The 26,203-nt window shown below is 35.7% G+C and overlaps 1 protein-coding gene across 1 annotated transcript in view; it reads right to left on the bottom strand.

The window, feature by feature from the left end:
* LOC6040790 overlaps positions 1–26,203 on the bottom strand; it is a 93,882-nt gene that overhangs the window by 21,233 nt on the left and 46,446 nt on the right. The window contains exon 4 of the mRNA XM_038257272.1: positions 11,708–11,919. Within this exon, the coding sequence (XP_038113200.1) occupies positions 11,708–11,919 (212 nt within the window). The remainder of the gene's footprint in view (positions 1–11,707; positions 11,920–26,203) is intronic.

Below are 26,203 nucleotides of genomic sequence, written 5' to 3'. Positions count from 1 at the left end.
AATTAAATTTTCAGCAAAAAAAATCTCATTCTTGAGAGAAATGCTCAGTTCTAAAATGAAGGTATAGTTTTAAGTTCTAAAATGAAGGTAAAGTTAAGTATAAAAAATTTACGTTGATGTATTTTTTAAAGAATTTTAAAAATTATTCAAAACATAAGCTAATTTTCATGAAAGGTAAAAAATATGATTTCGGCAATTCGAGTTCGGAAAAGTCCAAAGTTAAATTGAGCAATTCTCTGCGAAATCAGTAGACTTATGCATTTTTATTAGCCTCAAACTTTGTTGGAACCAGGATAACGCATTTGATGCCATTGGTTCACCCTTGCGAGGCTTAACATTACTTTGGTTGGTTTTCCTTGGTACATGAATATTCGAAAATCTATATCTTCTGAAGGAAATTTCTAATCGATTTGGTGTCTTGGGCGAAGTTGTAGCTTTATAAATAAACTTTTTTTCGCAAAAAAGAAAAACATCCCTGAAATCCATATTTTATAATTTAAGATTTTTTTATTTATGTTAGGGGTAAAAAAAAATGTTTTCGTTAAAAATCAAAATACAGTTGTAGGTACTGTAAAATCAAATTAAAAAAAATTGAGAAGGTGCGCCGTTGTCAAAATATAGTAAATAAGATGTTAACATAAAAAAAAACAGTTAAGGCCATTGCAAAGTTCACGAAAAAAAATAAAAACAAGCTCGCTTTGATCATTTTTTAGGAAATTTGAAATTTTCCAAGCCAGTTTGACAAGTCGCAATAGTGCGATCGATAGCAATAAATTAGTGCGAAGTCCAAGTTAGTGGGAATTGCGCAATAAATCCGACAAAATTTGTATTTTCATTTTTTTCGTTTAATGACGTTTTAAGCTTGTTTGCTTATTTAGCCTCCTGTGATCAAAATATAATATAACGTAACTATTCCCATACAATTTTCCAATGCTCCAAAATCGGTTCCAGAGCGGCCAAAGTTTCAATTAGTTAGCGGATAAACCTTCCTTGGGCGGGTCTAGCTCATTTCCCCGAATGACATTTCCCAGAATGCCATTTCCCCGAAAATCATATCCCCTAATTGACCACATTCCCGAATACCACTTCCCCTAATCAGCCACATCCCCGAATGCCATTTCCCCGAATGTCATTTCCCCTAATCGGCTATATCCCCGAATGCCATTTCCCCTAATCGGCCATTTCCCCGAATGCCGTTTCCCCGAAGTGACACTTACGCCAGTTGCTGTTTATTTAAATTTAAATTTTGCCGATTTTTCATATCATCCTAATCCTAATCATCATTTTCGCTCAAGCCTTTTTCCATGACTAACAGTTATTTTCTTTCTCGATTTTACCGAACAAACAGCTTTTTCGGGTATGCTGTTGATTAAATGTTGTAAATTGGGTAGTAAAGCCCTTTGTAATTTTTATGAACAACGGTAAACACGGTTAAAAACCATTTCTGATAACGTTTTTTTATTTTTATGAAAAAAGTTATTGACAAGACAACATTTTTCGATGGATCAACTATGGTCCCCTTGGAACGAGCTGTCAAGTAGGAGCTTTTCTACCAAGAAGGGCCGTGAAGTGATTTTTTTAAAATTGAATTAAAAATCCATTTTAAATCCTTTGCGATCGTTCAAAGGGTCATTGTACTTAGAAAAAAAGCTTTGTCGTTGTGAACAATAATATCACAAATTAAATTTTCATTTTAGGACCCAATTACAGTCCAGATTCGATTATCCGAAGTTTCGAATATCCGAAGTTCGATTATCCGAAGGTTTGTATGGGACTTCGGATAATCGAATTACGAACAACATTTTTTTGTTTTTTTCTTTTTCTTGTTTTAAACATCAAATTTGAGTTCTGCAACCCCATTTTAGTCAAATTTGAATAGTTGGTTGCCTATTAAATAATAAAATGCATTTTTTCAATATTTCAACACCGCCATATTGGCCGCCATCTTGGATTTAAAAGTTTTAATCCGAAGTTTCGATTATCCTAAGTGAATGTTTTCCGAGGCCTTCGGATAATCGAGTCTGGACTGTACTAGATTTTTTTTTGTTCAATTAACATTTGTATTCAACCGCATAATTATAGATGTTGTTTTTGAGAAATTTGTCTTTTTTTCGAATTTTGTTCAAGAACCCAAAAATCGAACAAATAGGTACATAAGGCTGGTACAAATTTTATTTAGAGTTTATGATGATTATATATACTCTTCGCCAAATCCCAAACCAGCAATGTGAATAAAATGATCAGTGTGAACGGGGTTCTGTACTACGAAAATCGCACGGTATGTTGTTTGAATCATAAAAGAAAACAAAACTTCTATTGCATTGTTATTATCATGTCTATAAGAAAAAAGTATTTGTTTTGAGAATATAAAAAAAAAGTCTGTAACAATATTCATTGTACTTGAATGAATATTATCAAACCTTTCAACACCCCTTCCCCCTAAAATGCTACGTCTGTTCTGAATGAAGCCAAAAAGAAAGTTGATCATTCAAGGCCAATACGAACCTTTCAAGAAATATTATAAGTAGTTTGATGTGTTAAAAATTGCCATCAATTTTTCTTCTTAAAAAATGCTATTTCCCCGAACGCGGTCAAGCGGAAATGCCCGGTGCCCAGGAGCGCGCGCGCGCTCCGGGGCACCGGGCATTTCCGCTTGACCGCGTTCGGGGAAATGGCATTCAGGGAAATGACTATTCAGGGATACGACTAATCGGGTAAGTGGCATTCGGGATTGTGGCCCATTCGGGAAAATGGCATTCGGGGATGTGGACGATTAGGGGAAATGGAAAATTCGGGTAAATGGAATTCGGGGAAATGACTATTAGGGGAAGTGTCTTTTCGGGAAAGTGGCATTCGGGGAAATGTCCCTTCGGTAATATGGGTTTCGGGGAAATGTCATAGATCCTCCTTGGGCTTATACGAACCCAACGCACACAGTAACAAATCGTGTAAATTTGGAAGATGTAATTTTGGAAGGTAGAATATTACCTCTTTTGTGATGTAATTTTACCACACAGTAAAAAATCGTGTAAATTTGGAAGATGTAATTTTGGAAGGTTGAATATTACCTCTTTTGTGATGTAATTTTACCTCACTTTTGACTGAAAAAGTGACATTACACCAGAAAAGTGATAAAATTACTCATTTTCAGAGGTAAAATCACACATTTTTTCTTTGATAAAAGATGTTCTCCCTTTCAGTTGTAACATTACCATGTTATTTTTACTGTGCCAGAAGAAGATAAAAGTGTTATAAAAAGCATTATCTGTACATCTGTCCAGTTGTTTTGCAATCATAAGTTTCCAAAATATTTGAGTATTGACGATCATTTTTTACACAAAAAAAGTAAATGCAGTTCTGCACATCATGCTAATATGATTATAAATGCAAAAAAATACAATTTAGATTGATTTCATTTAAAGCATCTTAAAAAAACAAATAAAGCCCAGATTTTTTGGACCAATTTGCCTAACTGTAAAAACCCATTTAGTCTAAGCATGATAAAGAGCAAAATTTAACTTGCAAATTTTTTGATAACCATTGAAAGTCATAACCGCAAAGATAATTTGAACTCCACCAGCGCTTCTCAACGAAAATAATGCTCAAAATAATCGCATTTATTTATATTTCTGACAGATTTACTACTCAGGAATAACTTTTAACCGAAACAATAAACTTCCGTTATTGTAACGTATGCTTCCCAAACCAAAGAGAGCGAGTGCGTTTGCCCAATAACCAACCAAACTTCCGTTCACTAGATAGGAACACTTCACTGGAATGGTGTGCAAAGCCCCCCGGAAAATATCCTGCTCACACACCTGCACCAGAACGGGTAAAACTCTCGTTAGCAATTGCGTGCGGTCAAAGTGCTTCCAGGTACCGGGACTTTCCTGCACTGCAGTGCAAATCTATTAGTATGAAAGTATGAAAAGTGATAGTATAGTGTTTGATGAAATGGGTGAAGCGATTGGAGAGTGTCGTACTAACAGATTCTTGCTTTACTAGTTGTTCTGGTGTGTGTGTGTGGAAATGCATTAATTTAAATTTCTGAATAAATGGGACTTTTCGGGGGTGTCCTTTCCCCACACATAGACTCGAAAAAGGTGTTAATGGGAAAGAGATTGTTATGGAAGAAAAGTGAGATCCTCTTCGGGGATACTGTCATTAGAGGCAAATAGTGGGGGATCCAAGTGAGTTCCAGAGAAACAAAACGGTAGAGGAAAAAGTCATTATTACTTTCCGGTTGGTAACGTTTTCCAGAGCTACTGGGAAGGTTGGTTGGATAAATTTTCCGCACCGAGTCCTACCTCCCAACAAAGGGATAACCCTGCAGGGCTTGTTTTAACCCAACCCTATTATACGTGCATTTATGAAAAAAACCGCAAAATAGCACGCAACTTCTGACCTTTGGAAAGTGTCATCGTGCACCACGAACAACAACGGACATAGTCAGGCAAACCGTCATCCGGTGCGCATTTTTCGGGGTGTTGGCCGGAAGTTCTCGTAGGGTGGATTGTGGTGGTCAAAAGAGGACATCTACCAATGTTCAGCGTTTAGCTTGTGCAGCCAAAACGTGACCAAGGTTCCATTGTTTGTGACAGTGACGAAGTCGCATTGTTGGCGGTTCTTTTCTCACTGGCCGGCAGCGAAATTATGGAAAAGTATAGTCTTAATCAGACTTGGCTTACGCCGATACGGCTTAGCTCAGTCCCAGGTATTAATTTGTAACAGCCTTCACGCTGCTTCCAATGACCCATTTCAGAATCACAGAGATTCCGAGGTTATTGGGCATTGCCTGGCCCCACCTGAATAGCCTAAATATTTTCATTTTTTTCATAAAAAAAACTTTTCTGGCAACACTGCCTGTGACCATGAGACAAGAGCCTCCCGAACCCCACAGTATCCCTCTGACATTGCACACGTGGCACATTTGGACCGTATTCTGAACCTCTGTACCAGACACAGCCAGGAAATTTGTACAAAACGAAGAGTTCCGCTCCGGCAGCATTGTTGCAATATTGCTGACCACTTGAACATGGGCGTTGGTTGTTGTTTCAATGTCACAAATGACCAATGACCAGACACATTCCACTCTTGAATCGAATGCCAAGAGCCCTTGACTTTGAGTGGGGACCCCTTGACGTTTCAACCCGCACGCCACTGCACTTCTTCAAGGTTTTGTGTTTGTTCGCTGTTGCGACTGGTCGCCACTTTCCAACGTGGGGGAATCAAAATTAAAATTTAACTTCCTCGAGCACTTTTCGTCCTGCCCGGACTCTCTCGTCAACAAGTTCACTTTGTGTTTTAATTATTTGCGATCTGCTCTGCTGAAGGGGGTTGTTTCTTGCTGGTCCTTTGTCCAGCTTGGACATGGTGAAACGTGAGTCCTTAAATTTGTACTTGACTTTTTAAGCAATTTACTCTTCTTCTTGCAGGTTTTAGTATATTTACAAATAATTAAAATTTCTTCAACATTGCATACCTTTTACATATCTCAGAAGAGACTGCTTCAAATGTTTGCTCATCGTAAAAAAACCCTAAACTATAATAATTTCAAAATAATCCTCCGCGAACTAAGCTCCAAGGGGGTGTTGAAAAAAGATTCATTATAAACCTGTTGGCCAAACCAACGAGCATAAAAATCCTCCCCCCACCCACCCACATAATATCCATGGGGGATCTTGGCCCCGTGAGTTAGGTGCTCGCGAGGAAAGAGAGAGAGTGTGTATGCACAGCACTTGAGCCCCCGAGCCAATTTAGGGAGCGAAAATAATGAAAAGCAAAGCCAAGCGAGCTAGCCAGCCAGCCAGAATTTTCCCGCGCACTCGAAAGCGCTTTTCCGCCGGAACAATTTTCGGAAGGGAAGGCACTGATAGTAAAAAGGGGTTTCATTAAATTTTATTTTTATCTTTGACATTTATCCATGATTTTTATATTAGATCAAACATTTCCAAAGAAATACATATTTTTACTTTTAAACTTTAAATAAAATTCCCCAAATTGAACTTCCTTTTTTTATTATTTTTTTCGATCTTTTCGAAAACAATATTTTAAATCAAAACTAACACTTCAAACGGGCCAAAAATTAAATATTATGCCCTTTTGAAATGTAAGTCTTGATTTAAAAATTTTGAAAATATTGTTTTCGAAAAGAACGGAAAATTTCACGGATGTTTCATATTTTAACATTGTAAATCGGACCATTGTTGCTGAGATATCGACATTAGAAAATGATGGTTGTTTGGGTGAAACTAAGAAAACATCAATTTTCCTGTTTTAACCTTTGCATGACAATATCTCAGCAACTAAGGGTCGTATCAACAAAGATCAATAAAGCAAAATCTAGATAATTTTCTCAGCTATTTAAAAATATTTATTCCAAAGGTGGGCAAACATAAGCACTAATTTAAAAAAATGAAAAACTACGACTATATTCAAAAAGTTACCTAAAAATGGCTATAACTTGTAAACGGTGCACTGTATCAAAAATCCACTAAAAAACTTTGTAATTGCAATTTCAATTTTACATCGAAAAATGAAGTTGAAAAACTTTTGCGACCAATATTTCGATTTTTTTTTTTAATCTGTATTGATTCAAAAAATCATAACTCAGTCAAAGATTTTTTGCCCATTCTGGAAATTTCTGAAAAGTTGGCATTTGATGTCCTCTAAAATATATCAAAAAATAAAAAAATAGTGTTTGTTTTGGCAAATCAAGTTTTAGTGACAAAAAGAAAAATGAAAAATCACCAAAAAAATTTAACCGTGTATCATTTTTTTCAGTGTAGTCCATATCCATACCTACTACTTTGCCGAAGACACCAAATCGATCAAAAAGTTCCTTCAAAAGATACAGATTTTTGAGTTTTCACATATCATTTTTGTATGGACAGCTACCCAATTTGTATGGAAAATTATATGAACGAACTAATGATGCAAAATGGCATACCCAAGACACCACAAAAGTTTCAGCCGGATGAAAAATTCAAAAAAAAAATCAAATGACCGAGAATTGCTCTCATAAAAAAAAATCATAAAAAATAGTTTATAAATCGTGGCCATTTTCTGTTACTCAACTGTCAAAAATCGTGAGACATGCCATTTTATGTATAATTTAATGTTCCTGTCAAATCCCAGAATATTTCATTTTAAAATGCGTGTTTTTGTAACTTTGCAGGATATATTTAAGAATGTAACTACGTATTACAAAGTTGTAGAGAAACAAAACCAAAAAAAATCATATAAAATCATGTTTGTATGTATTTTTCACGAGTTAGGCCATTGCAAATATTTTTTAAAGTTTGTGTCCCCCCCCCCCCCTTCTTCTTCACAGTTGGCCTGAATAATCGAGGGGGCAAAACAATTTTTTTTCAAAAAACTCCAAAATTTTAATGAAAATTTAAGTTCAACCAACCGAAAACCGGTTAAAATACATTTTCCTGCGTTTATAATCTGATTCAGCTTATTTGAAATCCTTTGAAAACATTTTAAATTTTCATGAATTACCAATGTACAGTCCCAGGAAAAGTATTTTTTGCGAAAAAAAAAATTCCGTCAATACCTCGATATTTTCAAAACAAATGATTGGAAAGCAACTGTACATCTGTAAAATGCATTCTAAAACAATTTTTTCATCCAAATGTTGAAACCTAGGCTTGTAATTTAAATTTTTATATTTTTTTTTTTTATTTGCCCCCCCCCCCCCCCCATGACTTTGGTCAGATCCGAGGGACATAAACTTCAAAAAATATTCGCAACGGCCTTATCAAAATTTTACAAACCAGTTTTTCGAAAAAAATATGATTTAAACCATTTTTGACCCGTTTTTCGAATTTTGAAAGTTTTTTTTTCGGAAAGGACAGCCAATTAAGCATACGAAAGACTCCTTGTAAGGTTGTTGCAACTAGTATATTGTTAGAATCAGACATTTTTTTTTTTTCAAAAAAAAATGATGAGCGGCAGTATCCAGTTTGTTTTTTATTCTTATTTTCGAAAAATCCCCTCATATAAGCAGTACACGAGCAACATCAATCGTCCAAAAGGTCATTCTTATGCAAAATTGGCCAAAAAATTAAGTTGATTGTTACTATCGAACAAAAATAAATCACTTTGAACGTTTACGAAAATTTCCAAAAAAAAACCATTCAGAATTTTTCTAATATTTTTTTTGTGAAAATGAATCGAAAGGCTCACGAAAACATTATTTTACCTAGAATGTTTTATTTAGAAAGAATGGAAAAGCACTCCAAAATATTACTGATACAGAAATAAATTAATTTTGAAAAAAAATATAAGACTTTTGGAAAAAAATATTCAAGTAAAACCATGTTCTGAGATGCCTTTACAAGTAGTTTATATAGATCACACAAAGTTTATCCAGGAACAGGAATAAATTATACTGAGAAATATAATATTCTGTGATAAATGTACAATCTTAAACTTTTTCCCTTAAAGTTCTAAAGGAACTGCTAATATTGGAATAAATCGTAAAATTCACGTAGAATAAACATATAAATATGCTGAAACTTTCAATCAATACTTTTGAACTGTTTTAAGTTTTTTTTTTTCAATTTTTTTTTACAGAATGGAAAAAAGCAATAATTCCAAATCAAAAATAAACTAATAAAAAAATAAAAATTTAAATTTAATAACTTCAAGTTTTTCAAAAAGCTGTTGACTGTTCACGTTTAAAAGAATAAAAAAATCAAAAAAATGTCACAAAAACAAAAAAAATAGAAAATAAAAAAATAAATAATTTTAAAATATCCTGGAGTTTTCTAAAACTATCCAAGAAATTTTAATTGAAGAAATGGAAAATTCTGCACGTATATCACTTAAACAAGAATAATATTTTATGATAGAATTATTTGAATATTCTTTGATTGCATCAGAGCTTAATCTAAGACAACTTTTAAATTAATTGCTAATTTGGAACAGACAAAAAGATACAAAAGTACATATGAAGTATTTTGAAGTATTAGGGGGAGAGGGGGTAATATGCACCCCCGGGGCAAAATGCACCCCCTGCTTTTCTCGGTATTTGAAAGAATTTTCCAGAGGAAAAATCATAGAAATTGGAGGCTTAACACTGCTAAACCATGCTGGAAAATTTTGAGCATCTTGGTATAAAAACATCTTATGTTATTTGCAAAACATTAAAATGATGTGTTTTCATCTAATTTTCATAAAACTCATTATGATTTTTGGACGATATAAGCGCTTCTTTGTAAAAACAGCGGTGTCATCTAGTGGTGACTAGTTAAAACTGCTTTTAGCCGGTGCATTTTGCCCCGTTGTTATAGTGCATTTTGCCCCAATGTTGCGGTGCATATTGCCCCGCGTTGTTGTTTGAAATGAATCAAAAATATTTTTAGAAATCTGTTATTTTTAAACAATTTTGAGGTTTTTAAAGACTTTTTTCACTTGGATGACGTTGAATAATAGTTATTTATGAACATCTAACGAAATTCTTTCACAGAAATTCTGTTATGGTTGAGAAATCACAGTTTTCCCTTAGGGGGTGCATTTTACCCCCTGTCCCCCTATTTAAATGTTTGCATTAAGACTATGTCCCATTTAAGAACACTTTTCGAACAGAACAACATTTGTCCGTTTCATATTTTTCCCCACTTTAACCCTTTTTCCTTTCAATCTTTTTTTTACATCCAAGGAAGTTAACAATTTATCAACAATTTTGTAATCGCTTCTTATGCATTAGTTTTGAAAAATCATGATTTCATCCACCTATGCAGTGGTTTTCTGCTTTTGATGAAATACTCTTGAAATGCAGTATGTTAAGAAAGTATCGAGAAAAAAAGGTGTACTTGACATCCTATCGACAAATTACCATCAAAGTGCTCCTAGTTTGTGGGTGTTCCGAATATTATGTGGAATGACTATACTTGAGTACGCGAATCTGTTTTGTTTTGTTAATTGTAAACCGTTAATTTGTTGTCTTATATTTTTTAATGTCTTATTTGTTATAGCCTTATCCATAAATTTGAAAAAATGTAATTTTTTTACCATGAACTTTTGAAAAAAATTTCAAGAGGGGAATTAAAACAAAATCTAAGAATATTGAATGACTAATATATAAGAGAATCTCTGTGTATTAATTTCGAACTATGCTTAATTATTCCTGCACAGATTATTTATAAATTTTCCACAGTGCCTCCGTGCTCATTCCGTAATCCAGTGGAAGCAAACTGGCTCTTGGTTCCGCGATTTTCTCACCAGCCCTCGAGGAGCAACACCAGCAAAAGCCGCGACCTTGTGTGAGGGGGGGGGGGGGACTGGGATAAAACTCAGTCGCTAAAGGAGGGAGGGGTGATGGTGGACAACTGAGAGAGAGAGAGCGGGGGAAAACAATTTCGTATGCAATTTAGCAGTACGATTCACAGGTTGAGAGAAAGTAAATATAATTTTAGAGGAACGAATCGCTTTTTGTTTCCCGGGCAGCTCCCACCCCCTGTAGGATAGGGGAGGGTGGGTTGCTCCAGGCTGAAAGTCAAAAGTGTTTGAGAGAGAGCGAATTTCGGATTGGAATTGTTTTTTCTCGGTTTGGTTTGACTTGCGGAGGGGGTTTTTTATCCTAACCACTAGCACTCTGGTCGGCAGTTCTCAGTGGGTCCTATTTTAGAGTACTGCTCAACAACGCAATTCAAACTTTTTTAATTATAACTGCGCAGAGAGGAAAGACAAATTTTCGTATGGCAGCGTGTTGAAGGAACAACGAAAAAAAATGCTGTTTGTTCTACATTTTCCGCATTGTGGTGGTAATGATTGCGGAATGTTGGTGCTGCTATAGTGAAGTTACACAGCTTGGAACTGATTTGAAAAGAAAATGGTGAAAAAAATAAGGAAACACCTTTTCAGCATGTTTGAAGAATATCAAATCAGTTAATTTAATAATTTAAAAAGCTACATTTGACAAAAAAATTAATCAATAAACTTAAAATAAGTCTTAAAGCTTTCAACAGTTCATATCATTTAAAAAGCATTTCAAAATCCGAAAAATATTACATTTTCCAAATTACTACTTAGATTTTTCTAAATTGAATCCATAAAAGCAACCTGTGCTAACTAACATCCCCGTCCCAATCCCCCGAGATCTACAAACTGACATGGCGGGCGCCGTTGGTGGCCAATGACTGTTACCTATTTGCTTCAGATCTAGTTTTAATGATCTTGATGTTTTATCTTTTCAGCGCATTCATACATGCTGTTGATAAGGGAAACACCATTAGATCGTTCAAGCGTATGGTCGGTTGTATTTATAGGATATTACGGTCCTGTTCAGCAACGGAGAAGGACAACCATGGGTGGTCTCTCATGCTCATGCTCATGCTCAATTGAATCCATAAAAAAGCACCAAACCTCCAATTTCAAGTCAAGGAAAATTTCAATTTTCGTTACAGTACCTCTCACGACACTTATCGCAAAGATATAGCGTTTGCAAACAGACCCTTCAATACTTTGCATTCCTGCAACCTGTACATCTCCTCAACGAGAGAAGGAAAAATGTTACCTCCTAACAACCCAAGCCAAATTAAAAGTCTCTGCATCTCTCTAAACGCTTCTGGTCATCTACCCAACTGGTACAGGTACGCAATCCAATAACAACAACTCAGCCTGATGGGAGGCCCTCCCGTTCCCGAACTACAAACTACCGGACTAGAGTCGTGTACGAGAAACCTCCAACACTTACTTTATCACGCAGACTGCAGTGGTGAGCAGCACGCTCGGGTGGATTAACGTGCCGGCGCAAATTGTGAGCTCCTTTTCAATTAAAATCACCCGATACAGCCACGGAAGCTGGAAGTGACCACCGCCGGACTGCCGGAGGTTCTGGTGTTGGCTGTGGGTTCCGCTCCGTTGTCCACTGCCGTTGCTGTCCCGTTCGCTTGAAATTGCAATTTGCTAGACGAAATGAAAAAGAAACAGCAGAAAGAACGAATATAAATTAGCATTCCACGTGTCCCGCTCCCCCACCTCCCACCCCTCCTGGGCTGATGATGACGTCCTGACTGCCAACAAGACTATACAACCAGAGCTGCCAACGGTGGAGGGGAAATCATGGCGTTGGAATTCGGTTCCTGATGAGGACGTTCATATCCTGACTTTTGGCTCGCCGGAGGGCATCATCAGGCAGCATCAAACGAAAAAAGGGAACCCCCTTCCACCTCCGCACCCCTCATGGAAAATCGCACCACAATTGAAAATGACTGTGTCTGTGTGCGATTCCACTGGCAGTGTCATTTTGAGTGTTGTTTTTTTTAATGGTTTGATACGAGATGTGAAAATTGTTTCACTTTGATGTCAATTTGGGTGAGCGGCTTTACACTTTTACAGTTACAGTTATACCGTAAGGTTACATGTTTTATTTGATAAAATGACAGTTACATGTTTGTTTAACTATGTTTATTAACTTTTAATTACATTTTTCAAAATAATAGATTAAGTAATAAAAAAATCCAAGTTTAATCTACAATCATTAGAAATTGAATTTGTCATAAAATATCGATTTTTGTTGTCACCAAATCCTATTTCATAAATTTTCAAATTAACTTAGAAAATTGTTCCTCTAAAAATGCCTATTAATCTGAATTATTTGATTTCTGATTCAATACCACTTAAAACTTGTAGCCTAGAAACTATCTTTAGCTTTTATTAAGGAGGTATTAGACTATGACAAACAAACAAACTGGCACTTTTTTTATGTTTGACGGATTGCCAAACTCGCAAACTTGTTTGCGGCAAACTCGCAAACAAAGCAAAATGTATGCAGACTGACGTTTCTGCAAACAAATTCAGGCAGACAAACAAGAAATGGCGAACTGTCAAAAAGTGGGAGTTTTTTATTTGTTAGTCTAATTCCTCTTTTAGTTTAAAAATATCCAAAGAATCCGAAAAACATGAAAATTTTAGAGCACTTAGATCTTATTAATAACGTTTAAATAATTAAACTTGACTATTTTTTTTTTATTTTGTTGAAATTTTATTCTTGGGGTACTTTGAACACTTCTCTACCAAGATCAGTATGAATCTACAGGGGAGAGTGGGGAGACTTGATCCCCTTTTTTTGTATCGCACATAACTTTGTCGATTTCTCACAAAACTATGAACTTTTTGCTTGAATTAAAAGCTTAAACATTCAACTATGTTTGACTGATAAGGGTATTTCATCAGATAAACTCTTCGAATCATGCCAATCGTGTAGAAAAAATATTTTAAACCGGCATTTTAAAAATGTTGGGGGTAATTTTATTCCCTCTTTCAACATTTTGAAGAAATCTTAAGCAAAATGTTTCTTATTCATCCAAACTTTTAATTTTCTATAAGTTACAGCAATTTCACATTAAACCTGTACGTTTGTGTTCAAAATATAACAAGTTAAGCATGCAAAATATTTAAAAACTTAAAATTTTCTTTTTTAGACCAAAATTGAGCATGTTTACAAAAGCTGGTAATTTTTGTTTTAAAAACTTTTGAAAAATGGTTCAAACTGCAGTAAGTTATGTACAACTATACTAAAGGAAACTATGTACGAAAACCCAGCCCAATTATTTAATCTTGAGGCTGTTTCCGGTGACTGTAAAAATGCAGGGATCAAGTCTCCCTAAACGCACTTTTTTAAACAATTGATTGTAAAAATAGTTTGACGATAAATTTAACGTCAAATGCCTAAGGGTTTTGGAGTTGATATTTTTGTCAAACAATTCATGTACAAAACATATTTTTTTTGAATAATTTTTGAGTGTTTTATATACTTATCAAAACAAAGAAAAAAGATCTCTTGGAAGTTTTTTGCAGCACTTTTTATAAAAATGTATGTAACTCAATCTAAACATTTTTTATTTTTTTTTCTTTGTTTTCTACAATAAGTTTTAGTAAATTTTGCACAACTTTCTAAAACAAAGCTAATTGTTTTACCCACATGCTGACAAGATACAGACTTGGGATCAAGTGTCCCCGGGGATCAAGTCTCCCCACTCTCCCCTACCATTCCGCTTGTTTTTAATTCATGTTTTTTTTTAATTTTGCAAAAAAAAAATATCTTCAACCTATCAGTGTCACCCTGGCTATCAATCTCACCCCGGTTTACAGTACCTATCTTCTGAAATTAAAATTGAATAAAACTCTGTGACAAATAAGCTTAACTTTTTTAATAAAAACAATAAACGATAAAAAATAATGATTAAGGCCAAAGCATTTCTTAAAAGTATTTTAGAAAAGTTAATTTTCAAAAGCGGAACCTTAAACACAGAACAAAAAAATCATGGTAATATTACATCTGGGAAAGGGGTACATCTTTTATGTCAGAAAAAAGTGTAATTTTACCTCTGAAAATGTGTCATTTTACCACTTTTCAATTGTAATATCGTTTTCAGTCTAAATTGAGGTAAAATTACATCATAAGTCATAATCATAAACACAATTTTTAACTGTGTAGCTTTTTACAAGTTTAAGTTTTTAAGACAGCAGTTCGAAAAAGACGTGATGTTTCAGTAAAAGAAATATTTTCATGAGTTCCTTGAAATTTAGACAATCTTTGTTGCAAGCATAACTGTTATAGCTATAAAGTATTTTGTTCAATAATTTAGAAAATTTGGCATGAAATTTCAAATTTAGTGTTTTTGTGGCCCGCCGACCTATTTCAAATGAATGTGTAAAATGACCCATCTTTTTAGTTATTTTTTAATTCTTGAAAATAAAGGTTAATGTTAAGCTTTTTTGTATACCTTTTCCCAAGCAACACACTTTGTCAGATAAACGTATTTCCTAACTGGTTGTATAACCAATCCGCCTCGTTACCACAACTTGTTCTACAACTCCTGTGAACTGGAAAAAGCGCACTTTTTTTGTTGTATAACTTGCCAGAAAAAGATGCAAGTTATCAGAGTAAGTTGTACAAATGTATTTGCCAACACTGTGCCATCTAACAAGAGATTCAACGAAAAAAAGGGGGCGTGGTTTACGGCTGTGCTGTCAAATCAAAGCGCACACTGGAAAGGAAAGTTAGATTGAAAACAGCTATCTAACCGTCGACTAACTTACATGTTGTGGTGACCGCGTGTATCTACACATGAAGTGTGACCGATAAGCTTGAGACTTCCAACCTAACTGAGCGCGACGCGATCGTTCATCGTGCACACGAGTCCACTGCACCGGAGATGATTCTGCACATACAGTTGCGCATTCAATATAATTATTATATGCTTACCAATAAAGGCATCCACCACATCTCCCTTTCTTTAACATTTTTATTTAATTTATTAGTTGTTATTCAACTTTACTGTAGTAATTTATTAATGTGTTAACGAACAACCAAATCTTTCATTTCCAAGGCGGAAATTGTCAAGATCCAGCTGAACTTAGTTTCTCTATTACACTTGAAGCAATTACTTTAAATTTGATTCATGTTACAAATATTTTGGTCATGGTACTTGTTTTAACCCATCTACAAATATAATTTTGTTAAACTATTCCATCACATCTTCCCTCTCTTTCCCGCTTTTAAATTTTGCAAACTTAGATAGACAAAAAAAATCATCTTTAAAAGATTTCCCGATTATCACATACGCTAATAGGTTACCTAAAGAGCGATTAATAATATTATATCTACATTTGAGAAGTGACCGATCATGTCGATTTATATGCTATTGTCCTGTGACAATTATTAGGATGCGTGATGAGTTCCATTAAACTCAAGGTAATCCAACCGTTTTTCACCATCAAATATGTTTATTAGAATAGCAATTGGACTTTCAATAACTCGATGTCGGTTTTCATCGCCGTTTTTACTACTGAACTGAATACTAATAAAACAGTCAAACACAAAACACCTAGAGGAGATGAAACGGAATGGAACCATGGCAACATCGGGATCGTTAGTCGATTGCTGTCTTTGGCTGTAATATTTTTCATCCCAATTAGCGTTTTAAAAATATCAAAACTTTTAGTTCTCAATGAACACAACTATCGTACGAAAATTCATGTCTCGAATATCACTGTTCTTTTTTTTCGTTCTGATAATCTTCACGTTTTATTATTAACACACACTCGTTTGACACTTCCTTTCTTCTCACTCATTTCCGCTTTAACAATCATCCCCCATCTACCGTTTTAAACTACAGAAGCCGCTACAAAAGCAATTTCGCAAAGCGTACACAACGCAAACCATAGTGGCGGTCGCTACACTCTCTGATATTTTGGTGCTCTGATATTTTGGTGGTCATATGATACCCCATTTCTATCACTCATTTTCAATACTGCTCACAATCAATTCCACAAACCTGCTGAAATAATAAACTACTACCAGGATGAGCCCACCGATGAGCACCAGGAAGTCAAATGGTGAATCCGACAAAGATTATACTGGAATGATTATCACTTCAAACCCAGGTCGACTAAATACCTGAACTAGACGACACACTACTCCTACGCTAACACATTCTCATTACCTGTTAAATCACCAACACTACACAGAAAAAAAAGTGTAAATTTACCTGACACTGAAACCATGTTTAAAACGTAAACGTGCTCAATGTAAATCCGAAATTCAATGTAAAATGGTGAATCGCATTTAAAGAACCTGCATGTAAATTGAGATTCAACTTAATGCATGAATCTCATCTAAATGAAAATTTTGTTTCAGAGAAATCATAAATTGTAAATACGAAAAACATGTAAATGTACTTTTGATGTAATTTTTGGAAACGTAAACTAATAAAGCCTTGAAATTTGTTTTTGCGAATGACAACTCAAGTGAATGACAAAAACAAACCAGTTCAATTTGTGATGCGCAGTGAAATGGAAGTGGAGTTGTTTTGAAGTTTGCTGAAAGTGCTTGCAAATGATTTGAATCATAAATTCAGATCTCAGGTAATGTAAACAAACATTTATTTGATTCTTATGTGAACGAACAATGTACTTTGATTTGTTCAGTTGATTCAAATTAGGTAAAAGAAATTGTTGTTTACATTACAGCTGGTCTCAGCGGAATGGTCTACACTCTATCAAGACGTTCTGGGGGATGGACTGCTGTTAACTAGACCACTTCGGAGCGGCAAACGAGGCCCGGATAGAAGGCCGCCAGTAGACCAGTGATTTGTGCTGACACTAACCTAATCAAATACTAACCAACGCAGCAGCAGCCACCCGTCACCGATGCTGTAGGTTTAAGGCTTACAGCATTCATCATCTTTCAAGTGCTTCCGGAACCGCAACCGTACTGTTCACCTGGAGCCGACCTGCCGCTGCGTGCGGTCTATTAAACTTGGACTGGGAGAAGCACTTGCTGTCCGTGGAGGCGATTTGAAACGATTCGTGTCTTGTTCCCTCCGATGTTGGCCGATTCGGTGTTGAAAAAAGGAAAACATACACGTCCCACTTGCGTCCCACAGAAGATTGCTGCTCGAACTCGGTTAGGTAGCACTCGCTTGACTATGTAGCATGTTCTCAGTGTTTTTTATTAATTTTATATTTTTTTTATCTTCAGAACCTATTTTTTTTTCAACTACGTATTTTGACAACTAGGACGCCAACGCGGGAGTTGTCAAAAGTGTCGGAGTTAGCACGTTTATCTTAGCACACCAAAAATGGTGATTAATTCAAATTCCGATAAAAAGGTAAGGCTCATTTCTTATCCAAAAGTGGGTACACTAAAATTAAGGGTACGAAAGGTGGAAAACTACTCGGGAGATTTTTGAAAAGTTGCGGGTTTTCGTGTATTAAATAACGTTTTATTCAAGATAAACAAATTAAATTTTCAATATCAATTTAACTAAAATTAAGCTTAAATTCCCGGTCGGAAATGGTGGGCTTATTTCTGGTGAGCGTCTGGGGGCTTGCGCCAGCCATTTGGCAGATGTCTGCCATTATTTCGGGCGAATATGCAAACAACTGGTCGTGCCCGCTTCAACTGATTGAACCGATTGATTTTTATCCAGACAGCTGTAAGATAGTCCCCCCGATGTTTGCCAGATTCATCTGGCGTCTGTTAAAACCAAGGTTAAAACAGATTATTTTCAAAGTGGGTTTTTGATATTCACAATTATGAAACTTATTTTTATCAGCACAATGATATTTTGTACGACAAAAAAACGTTTTAAATATATAGTTTTTTAAAGGTCCTATAAGCTATTGTGTTTAATATGTTTATAGGACCTTTTAAATAAAAACTCTTCAAATGGATTTTCAAATCATTTTCTAAAAATCAATTTCACTTCTTTGATTTACAGTAGGCGTCATCCATAAAGTACGTACGATCTTAGGGGGAGGGGTTACGTAAGTATGACAAGATGTGACGAAGGAGGGAGGGGGGGGGGGGGTTTGCGAGACTGTGACGTCACTTTAGGTTTTTTTATGATTGATATTATTTAGAAGTATCACATTATAATTACTCACTTAGTAGTCACTTTTTTTTTTATTCAGTTGGAACTTCAATATTTAACAAATTCTTGCAAGATAAACATAAATGGTTTGAAAGCAGGGTGTTCATAAGAAAACTGCTATAAATGGTTGGAACTTATTTGATACAAAGCTGTGAAAAACAGTTTTCAAGATTTTTTAATACTTGAATGTTATACCAGGTCTTCTAATTTTTAAAAGATACAAAACTGTTTTCTTATATCGCAATGTTTATTCTAAATAATGAATAATTAGACAACTTATTATTTTTCATATTAAAATTGGCAAAAATACCAAAATTATGAGAGTTTGAAGAAATAAGAAATAAATTATGAGAGTTTAAAGAAACTATAAAAATCCCATCGAAAACAAGCGGGGGCCCCCCCCCCGGTCTGGCAAAATATGACGTACTTTTTTCTTTTTTTCTTTTTTTACGTCACACCGTGTATGCAACAATCGCTTTAAAAGCTTTATTAACTGATATCAAGTTATCCTTTCATAAATCAGTTTCTCCAAAAAGTAGTTTTGCAATTGGCAAAAATACCAAAATTATGAGAGTTTGAAGAAATAAGAAATAAATTATGAGAGTTTAAAGAAACTATAACAATCCCATCGAAAACAAGGGGGGGGGGTCTGGCAAAATATGACGTACTTTTTTCTTTTTTTCTTTTTTTACGTCACACCGTGTATGCAACAATCGCTTTAAACAAGCTTTATTAACTGATATCAAGTTATCCTTTCTTAAATCAGTTTCTCCAGAAAGTTGTTTTGCAGGCAAAAAACTACAAAAAAAAACGCTTCCTTAACAAATTGACACCCTCCCCCTACGGTTGTATCACAAAAATGTTTAATCCTAGTTGAACTGAAAAAATCCATACGTGTGTAAAAGTGAACTGCAGAATGTGTAATTCTGATTACCAGTGCGTGACCCCGTTCCTAACTCCGACAGTTATCAAACCAGTCTACCAAACATACCTGGTCATTGAAATTGAACTTAACTGTCAAAATTTTCAAACGAACCAAAACAAAAGAACAAAGCGGCGTTCAGCACCGACTTTCTGGGTTTCGCATCCAACCCCGTCGCGTTAAAACATCCAACAGGACAAGATTACACAAATCACGGATGGCCCCGGTGCTCCACCTGATATTATCAGCCACGCAGGTGAGTATTGGCGGGGTTTTGTTTGTTTGGGGTTTATTATTCGCTCGTAAAATCATTCACTCCGAAGCGCTTCTTCGGCTGGGTTTTGCTAGACACACCATCCGTCGGTCTCCGAGCCCTATCGCAAACCAAAGCTTAAACGTAGTCAAAGTTCCTGAACTAAAAAAACAGTTTGCCTTCTATTCACAGTTCCTTGATCCCGACTGCGGCAAGTGGCAGACGTTCAAATTCCTGCTTAAATGTATCAAATCGAGTTGGCACCGGGTGCTCCGATGCCTCTTCACATGCTGGACGTTCTGGAGGCGTTCCTCAACTACCCCGGCCCTGTAATCCTGCGGCTAGACGCAACAACCAAGGTCAAGCAGATAGTACTGTTGATAAATCGCTTCAACTGAACAAGCGAATGTTTGTGTAGAACCGGTCGACCCGTTCCGGAGGCATCAGTACAGAATCCGTCGCCTTCTACGATTCTGACTCGAATCCTACCAGAGACGCGCAGGGGCAGGTTCGGTGCTACAAGGTAAGGCTGTGAGGTACATACTCGGCGATCTGCCAACGTGGACGGCAACTTCACGACGGCCTTCTTAAAGAGTTGTACAAGACGGCGCGGCTTGCCGAGGTCATTGAACGGTTCAGTTGGTCATCGTCGAGGCTGAGACCGAGCAGCAAACGCGCGACTTAGAGGCGAATCAATAGGCGCAACTGAAACCCGAAAAGGAATCGGCCCCCGAGAGAACAATTCATGTTTGATGTGCCTCCTGCAGGGAAGAGGTGTATCTCACCTGGCCAAGCTCGATTGGCTGATGCATATGTACGATGGCTGTTATGTGTCCACCAAACTTGAGGACAAATCTTCTGGAACTATGACGCCGCAACCGGAAATCGCATCGCAGACGATTGCCTTCAAGGAGTCCACTTCGTACACAGCACACGCGAGGTAGGTCTCTGTGCTGTGGTTTATTGATGACCGTAATTTATTTTTATAAATGTTTGAAAACGGATCATTTCTTCACTTAAAACAAAATCTCGCTCCGTTGAATTTTTAGTTCGATGTAGTCTAAATGTTTGTATTTCATACTGTTTTTCTTCACGCTGTTCAAAAGTATGTGTTACAAAACAATGGAGTACTTGATTTGAGTGGTACCATCATCAGGGGTGAGATTGGGTCTTAGAAATTTCTGCATTTTTGTGTGACCCAATGTCACCCCTAATGACGGTAGTTTGAAAATTCACTTCATATGAAAAACATTGTTCACTACCAATCGCGTCGTGTACTCCATTGGCATAGCTTTTGAAGTAGCTCCAGAATACAATGAAACACAACAAGCATTAAAATTACATCGGATTCAAAATTCAACGGGGCAAAAAAATTTTTTGCTCCGGTAAAATTACATCGATTTCATCGGAAAATTACATGTTTCTGTAGCGTCATTTGTTCGGCACATTTAAGTCGGATGGCATTTAAATTTACAATGAATTTGATGTAAATTAGCATCATTAATGACGTGCACTTTTGGTACATCATAAATGATGTAAATTTACCGGATTTTTTTTTTCTGTGTATGTTAGTAACCCCGCATACAAGTTTAAACTGGATATTCCTCATGTGTCAGCCCTAACATCCTTTCGAGTAACTACACACACAATATTTTCAAATGTTACATCATTTATGATGTAACACTTTTGCACGTCATTAAACATTTAAATTTAAATGCAATTTGATGTAAATTAGCGACAAATCATACGTAAAAACGTGATTTTACGTGTAATTCAACCATTTACGTCGAATCTCAAGTTTACATCAACTGAGTTTACATATGATTCATTTTTTTCCGTTTCGAGTAAATTCCACTCCTGTACTTCCACTTGAAAACTGAGGAAACTTTGACTGTTCGATCATGATCTGTGACCTATATAATAACATCATCATCAAACAGATAAACACCAAAGCTTGAGGAAAATTAATAAAATGCTTTCTAAAAATGACCGAGTCACGTAGCCTAGTGGTAACGCTTCCGCCTCGAAAGCGGTAGATCGGCGCTCAAATCCCGGCTCGGACCAACACAACTGACGAATCGTTTCTCCTCTGGATTCGATTGCTGGCAGCTGGACCTTATCAACGACACCTTAGGAAGGCGACCTACGGAATGTTAACATTAACCTTAACATGTTAACATTAGTTGAGATGAAAATTGCCACTGAAACCGCTTTGTAAATGCCGGCACCGATACTCTTCAAGGATGCTCACCTCAGTAACTGGGAAAGATTTACTTACTTTTAACCTTTCTAAAATATATGGAAATATCTGGCTAACAGTTTAAATTCAATGATTAAATCAGTCGCCACAGACTCCAATCGCTAAAATTTGGTGATGCTTCCGCAATCCCTCTCAAGTTCTACCTGAGTAAACGTCTGACTTAATATCAAACTATAAACATGATCTCTCCTTCTAGTAATCTGCTAAACCACATTAAATTGGTAGTACTGTTTGTTACTCCTCATAGACGACTCTCTCGCTAATCTATTATTTACCAAACAGTGCCTGCCAGAATCCTTCGATCCAGTATTCACGATCCGATCTGTTCTGGTTTTGAAACGCTGTCAACAATGCTCTTCGTATGAATAATTCAGAGCTACCTCTTGATGCAATGTTAAAACCTTCAGCTTTGTAATTTCGTCATCATCAAGCTATAGGCAAAGCCAAAATCTAAAATGTGCACTTTTCCTGCACGACATCGCGACATGTAACCAATTCGTATTAATCTTCGTCTTAAATCAAATTGACCTATTACATAACCGTCAAATGCAATATTTCCACTCACCCTGATGACTGCATACAAGAACCCATAATGACTAAACGTTTGCAATTCTGACTCGGTCATCTTCATGAAGAGCAACTACAACGACTACACCCTTCTTAATCAACATTGTACTGCCTACGGTCCTCGATACTGGCAAAACTGTAATCTTTCCTTTACAATTAGAAAATCATTTCAACACAAAACACTTTTGTTTCCTCTACATCCACCGGATGCGTCTTTTTTGTGTAACAGCAGAACCACCAACATATTTATTCTTTATGTGACAACCGGAAAAATCAGTCTTCCGTATCAATCAGATCAGAAATATATATTTACTTTCTACAACCAGAAATATGTTTCTTTTCGTATCAACCAAGAAATTTATTCTGTTTTTTTTTATCAACAAGAATTCTTATTTTTATTTTTTTTTTTTTGCTGCAATAAACAACAAACCTCTGTAACAACCAGACATTTTCATCTTTCCTTAACTACCAGAAAATAAATCTTTTCTGTAACAACCGGAAATGTCCATCTTTCCGTAATAACCAGAAACTTAATTTTTCTGTAACAACCGGAAATTTAATATTTTCCGTAACAACCAGAAATTCCATCTTTCTGTAACAACCGGAAATGTCAATTTCTCCGTAACAACCAGAAACTTCATTTTCTGTAACAACCGGAAATGTCAATTTCTCCGTAACATCCAGAAACTTCATTTTCTGTAACAACCGGAAATTTGATATTTTCCATAACAACCAGAAATTCCATCCTTCTGTAACAACCGGAAATGTCAATTTCTCCGTAACAACCAGAAACTTCATTTTCTGTAACAACCGGAAATTTCATATTTACCGTAACAACCAGAAATTCCATCTTTCTGCAACAACCGGAAATGTTCATTTTCCGTAACAACCAGAATTTTCATTTTCCGTATTAAGTAGATATTTCATTTTTCTGTTACGTCCGACACTTTTATTTTTTTCCGTAACTTTTTTTTTAAAATAATTATCAAATTCTCCTTTTCCGTATCAACCAGAAATTTCATGTTTCTGTTACATCCAAAACATTTTTTTTCCGTATCAACCAGGTTTTTTTTACTTTCTATTTTTCCGTAACTACCAGAACATTCATCTCTGTGTTACAACCAGAAATTTTAATCATTATCCTCCAAATGGAAACTTAAATATTTCTGTAACTTTCATATTTTATTTATTCATGCGTGGTAATACCACGTTACAGCGTCTTTAAAATAAAAAAATAAGAGAGCACAACCAAAGGGTTCATTCCTGATGCAGTTATAACTCGTGATATTATTTTTCTCCAAACTGTAACTTTAACCTTCTATCACAACCGAAAATAAGCTAATTTCCGTACCTTATCCATCTTTTTTTTCCCATTACGACTAGACATTTAAATACTTCTGTAACAAATTCATGACAACAAATAAATCTCTTTTTTTCCATTCATGATTAGATAATCATAAAGAAACATCATGCCAATCAGAACTCCTTTAACTGTTGCATATAACAGAAAATACGCACCTTATATGTACAGTAAGAACCTCTTTTGCTCCATGCGAATAATTACCACCACCGCACATTTCTTTTTGCTTTTGTGCGTTAATCGATCGTAATCCTCCTCCAAGGTCATTTCCCCGCAGCCTCGGATGATGCACACCTTTTTTTTCTCCTTTGCGCACACACTTTCCAAGGTCACTATCCATTTCGATCCCCGCTGCAATATTTCTCTACCACAATTTTCATTGCATGTAATCTTTTCTGCAATAACATACTTTTTATGAAAATTATTTTACACATGGCATCACAAACATTAACACCACACAATTTAAAACACTTTTTTTCACAATATTTTTAACACAGTCATTGAGAGCACGTTCTTTCATTAACCATCTCATATTTTTCATTTAATTAATTGACTATAATTAATATTTCAAAAGGCAATCTAAGTTTTATTCAAATTATCGCTTCATCCTCGTCGCCATTATGTGGTGACCGCGTGTATCTACACATGAAGTGTGACCGATAAGCTTGAGACTTCCAACCTAACTGAGCGCGACGCGATCGTTCATCGTGCACACGAGTCCACTGCACCGGAGATGATTCTGCACATACAGTTGCGCATTCAATATAATTATTATATGCTTACCAATAAAGGCATCCACCACACATGTAAACAAACGTTTTGAATTAAAAAAAAAACAATCATGGTGCGCATGTGATTCGCGTGAAATTCCCTGCCTGGCGAACATTTAGATTTTCCTTTTTTGATGAACTACCTCTTTCCCAAGATTCGATCCGATGACTTCGACGATTTGTTGTTATCTCCACGGCAGGTCCAGGCGCGCTTCCACATCTCTCCACGGGGCTTCATAGTAAACAAGCTGGCCCAAGCGTCAATAAGAAGGCTGCTGTCTGTTTTGTTAGCTAAAGAACTTAACTCCAATGAGGCTGTCATTGGAATTGAAGTTATATAAGTTTGTTTCAAATCAGTTTTTGTAACTCCCCTATATAACTTTGTTATAACACGGAGTAACATTGAAAATCAGTATGGTTTTGATTTGTTGTTTTTCTCTATCATAAACTCTATAAGCTGATAATTTTTGTAGCTTTTACCAGCGATATGTTCACAAATAAATCGTTAAACAATCAAAACTATTGCAATCTTCAATACATAAACATTTTTGAAACTCTAAATTCCTCATGTACAAATTTACACCACCTAACAACACGCAATGTCAAGTTGGATATGTATGTTGAGCATCAGTTATATAATCTATTCTCCGATAACATTTGTGTAACAAAGCGAGAAAACCTAATGTTATTTATAGAATGGTTGGCCACGCCCATTTTTTAGAAGATGCCGTCACATGACAATGTTAGATAAGCAGTGAAATAAACAGTGCAATATTGTTTTTATTCAACAAACTGGTTTCGAGTAAAACATTGCAGATGAGGAAACAGCATCTTGGCATATCAGCACTTTGACGTTCAATTACAGCTCATAAAAAGTTTTTTCAAGTGAAATAAAGTGATAAATAGCTCAATAGGAAGTGAGCAAGCAAGTTTCTATCAAAATTGTTCCAAAATAAATTGTTTAAATAGTGAAAATAAGCAAATTGGATGGCGTTAGGAGCGAGTGCATATTCCCTATGTTGTGTGTTAAAGTTGGATAAGAGTGAAGTTGACTGTGTTTTAACACTTGTGTGGCACAAATCTCAACAGTTACATTAGTCAGTTATACAAGTAGTGAAACAAACTGTTATTTAACTAACGTTTTGATTTTTTCTCGTATGTTGATCAAAAACAGCTGTCTAACTATTATTCAACAGACGACAAGTTATGAGTGCTACTTGGGTGAGTACTTGCGTGAGTTATGAAACGTCATATTTTACTAGAGTAGAAAACTGCAAAGATAGAAATAATATAGAATCCATATGAATCAAAAAGTCACTACGCACCATTTTGTTATGGGCTGGGCCTCAAACTTTTTTTTTTGCACTTAGAAACCTTCCACCTCGGGATTTGATCTCATGACATTTGGGTTACGAACCTAAGTGTCTCAATATCTCATTCAGGCAGACCAAAATTTATTGAAATTGGTAGAACAATTGTTGCTTTCAAAAGAATATTTTAGTTTTCTTTATTTATAAATTAAAAACGCCTTTTTTAAAGTTTGTGTCCTTAAAAATACTTTTTCACATAAAAAAAAATCTGAAAAAGTTCTGTTAAAAGATATTTGTTAAATGACGATTCTCCTTAATCAGAGCGTTCTATATAAAATTCTTACAAAGATATTCTAAAACCTAAAT

Source organism: Culex quinquefasciatus, chromosome 2 (assembly GCF_015732765.1).
Source record: "Culex quinquefasciatus strain JHB chromosome 2, VPISU_Cqui_1.0_pri_paternal, whole genome shotgun sequence".
Taxonomy (NCBI): domain Eukaryota; kingdom Metazoa; phylum Arthropoda; class Insecta; order Diptera; family Culicidae; genus Culex; species Culex quinquefasciatus.
This window is presented reverse-complemented; position numbering and strand designations above follow the sequence as displayed.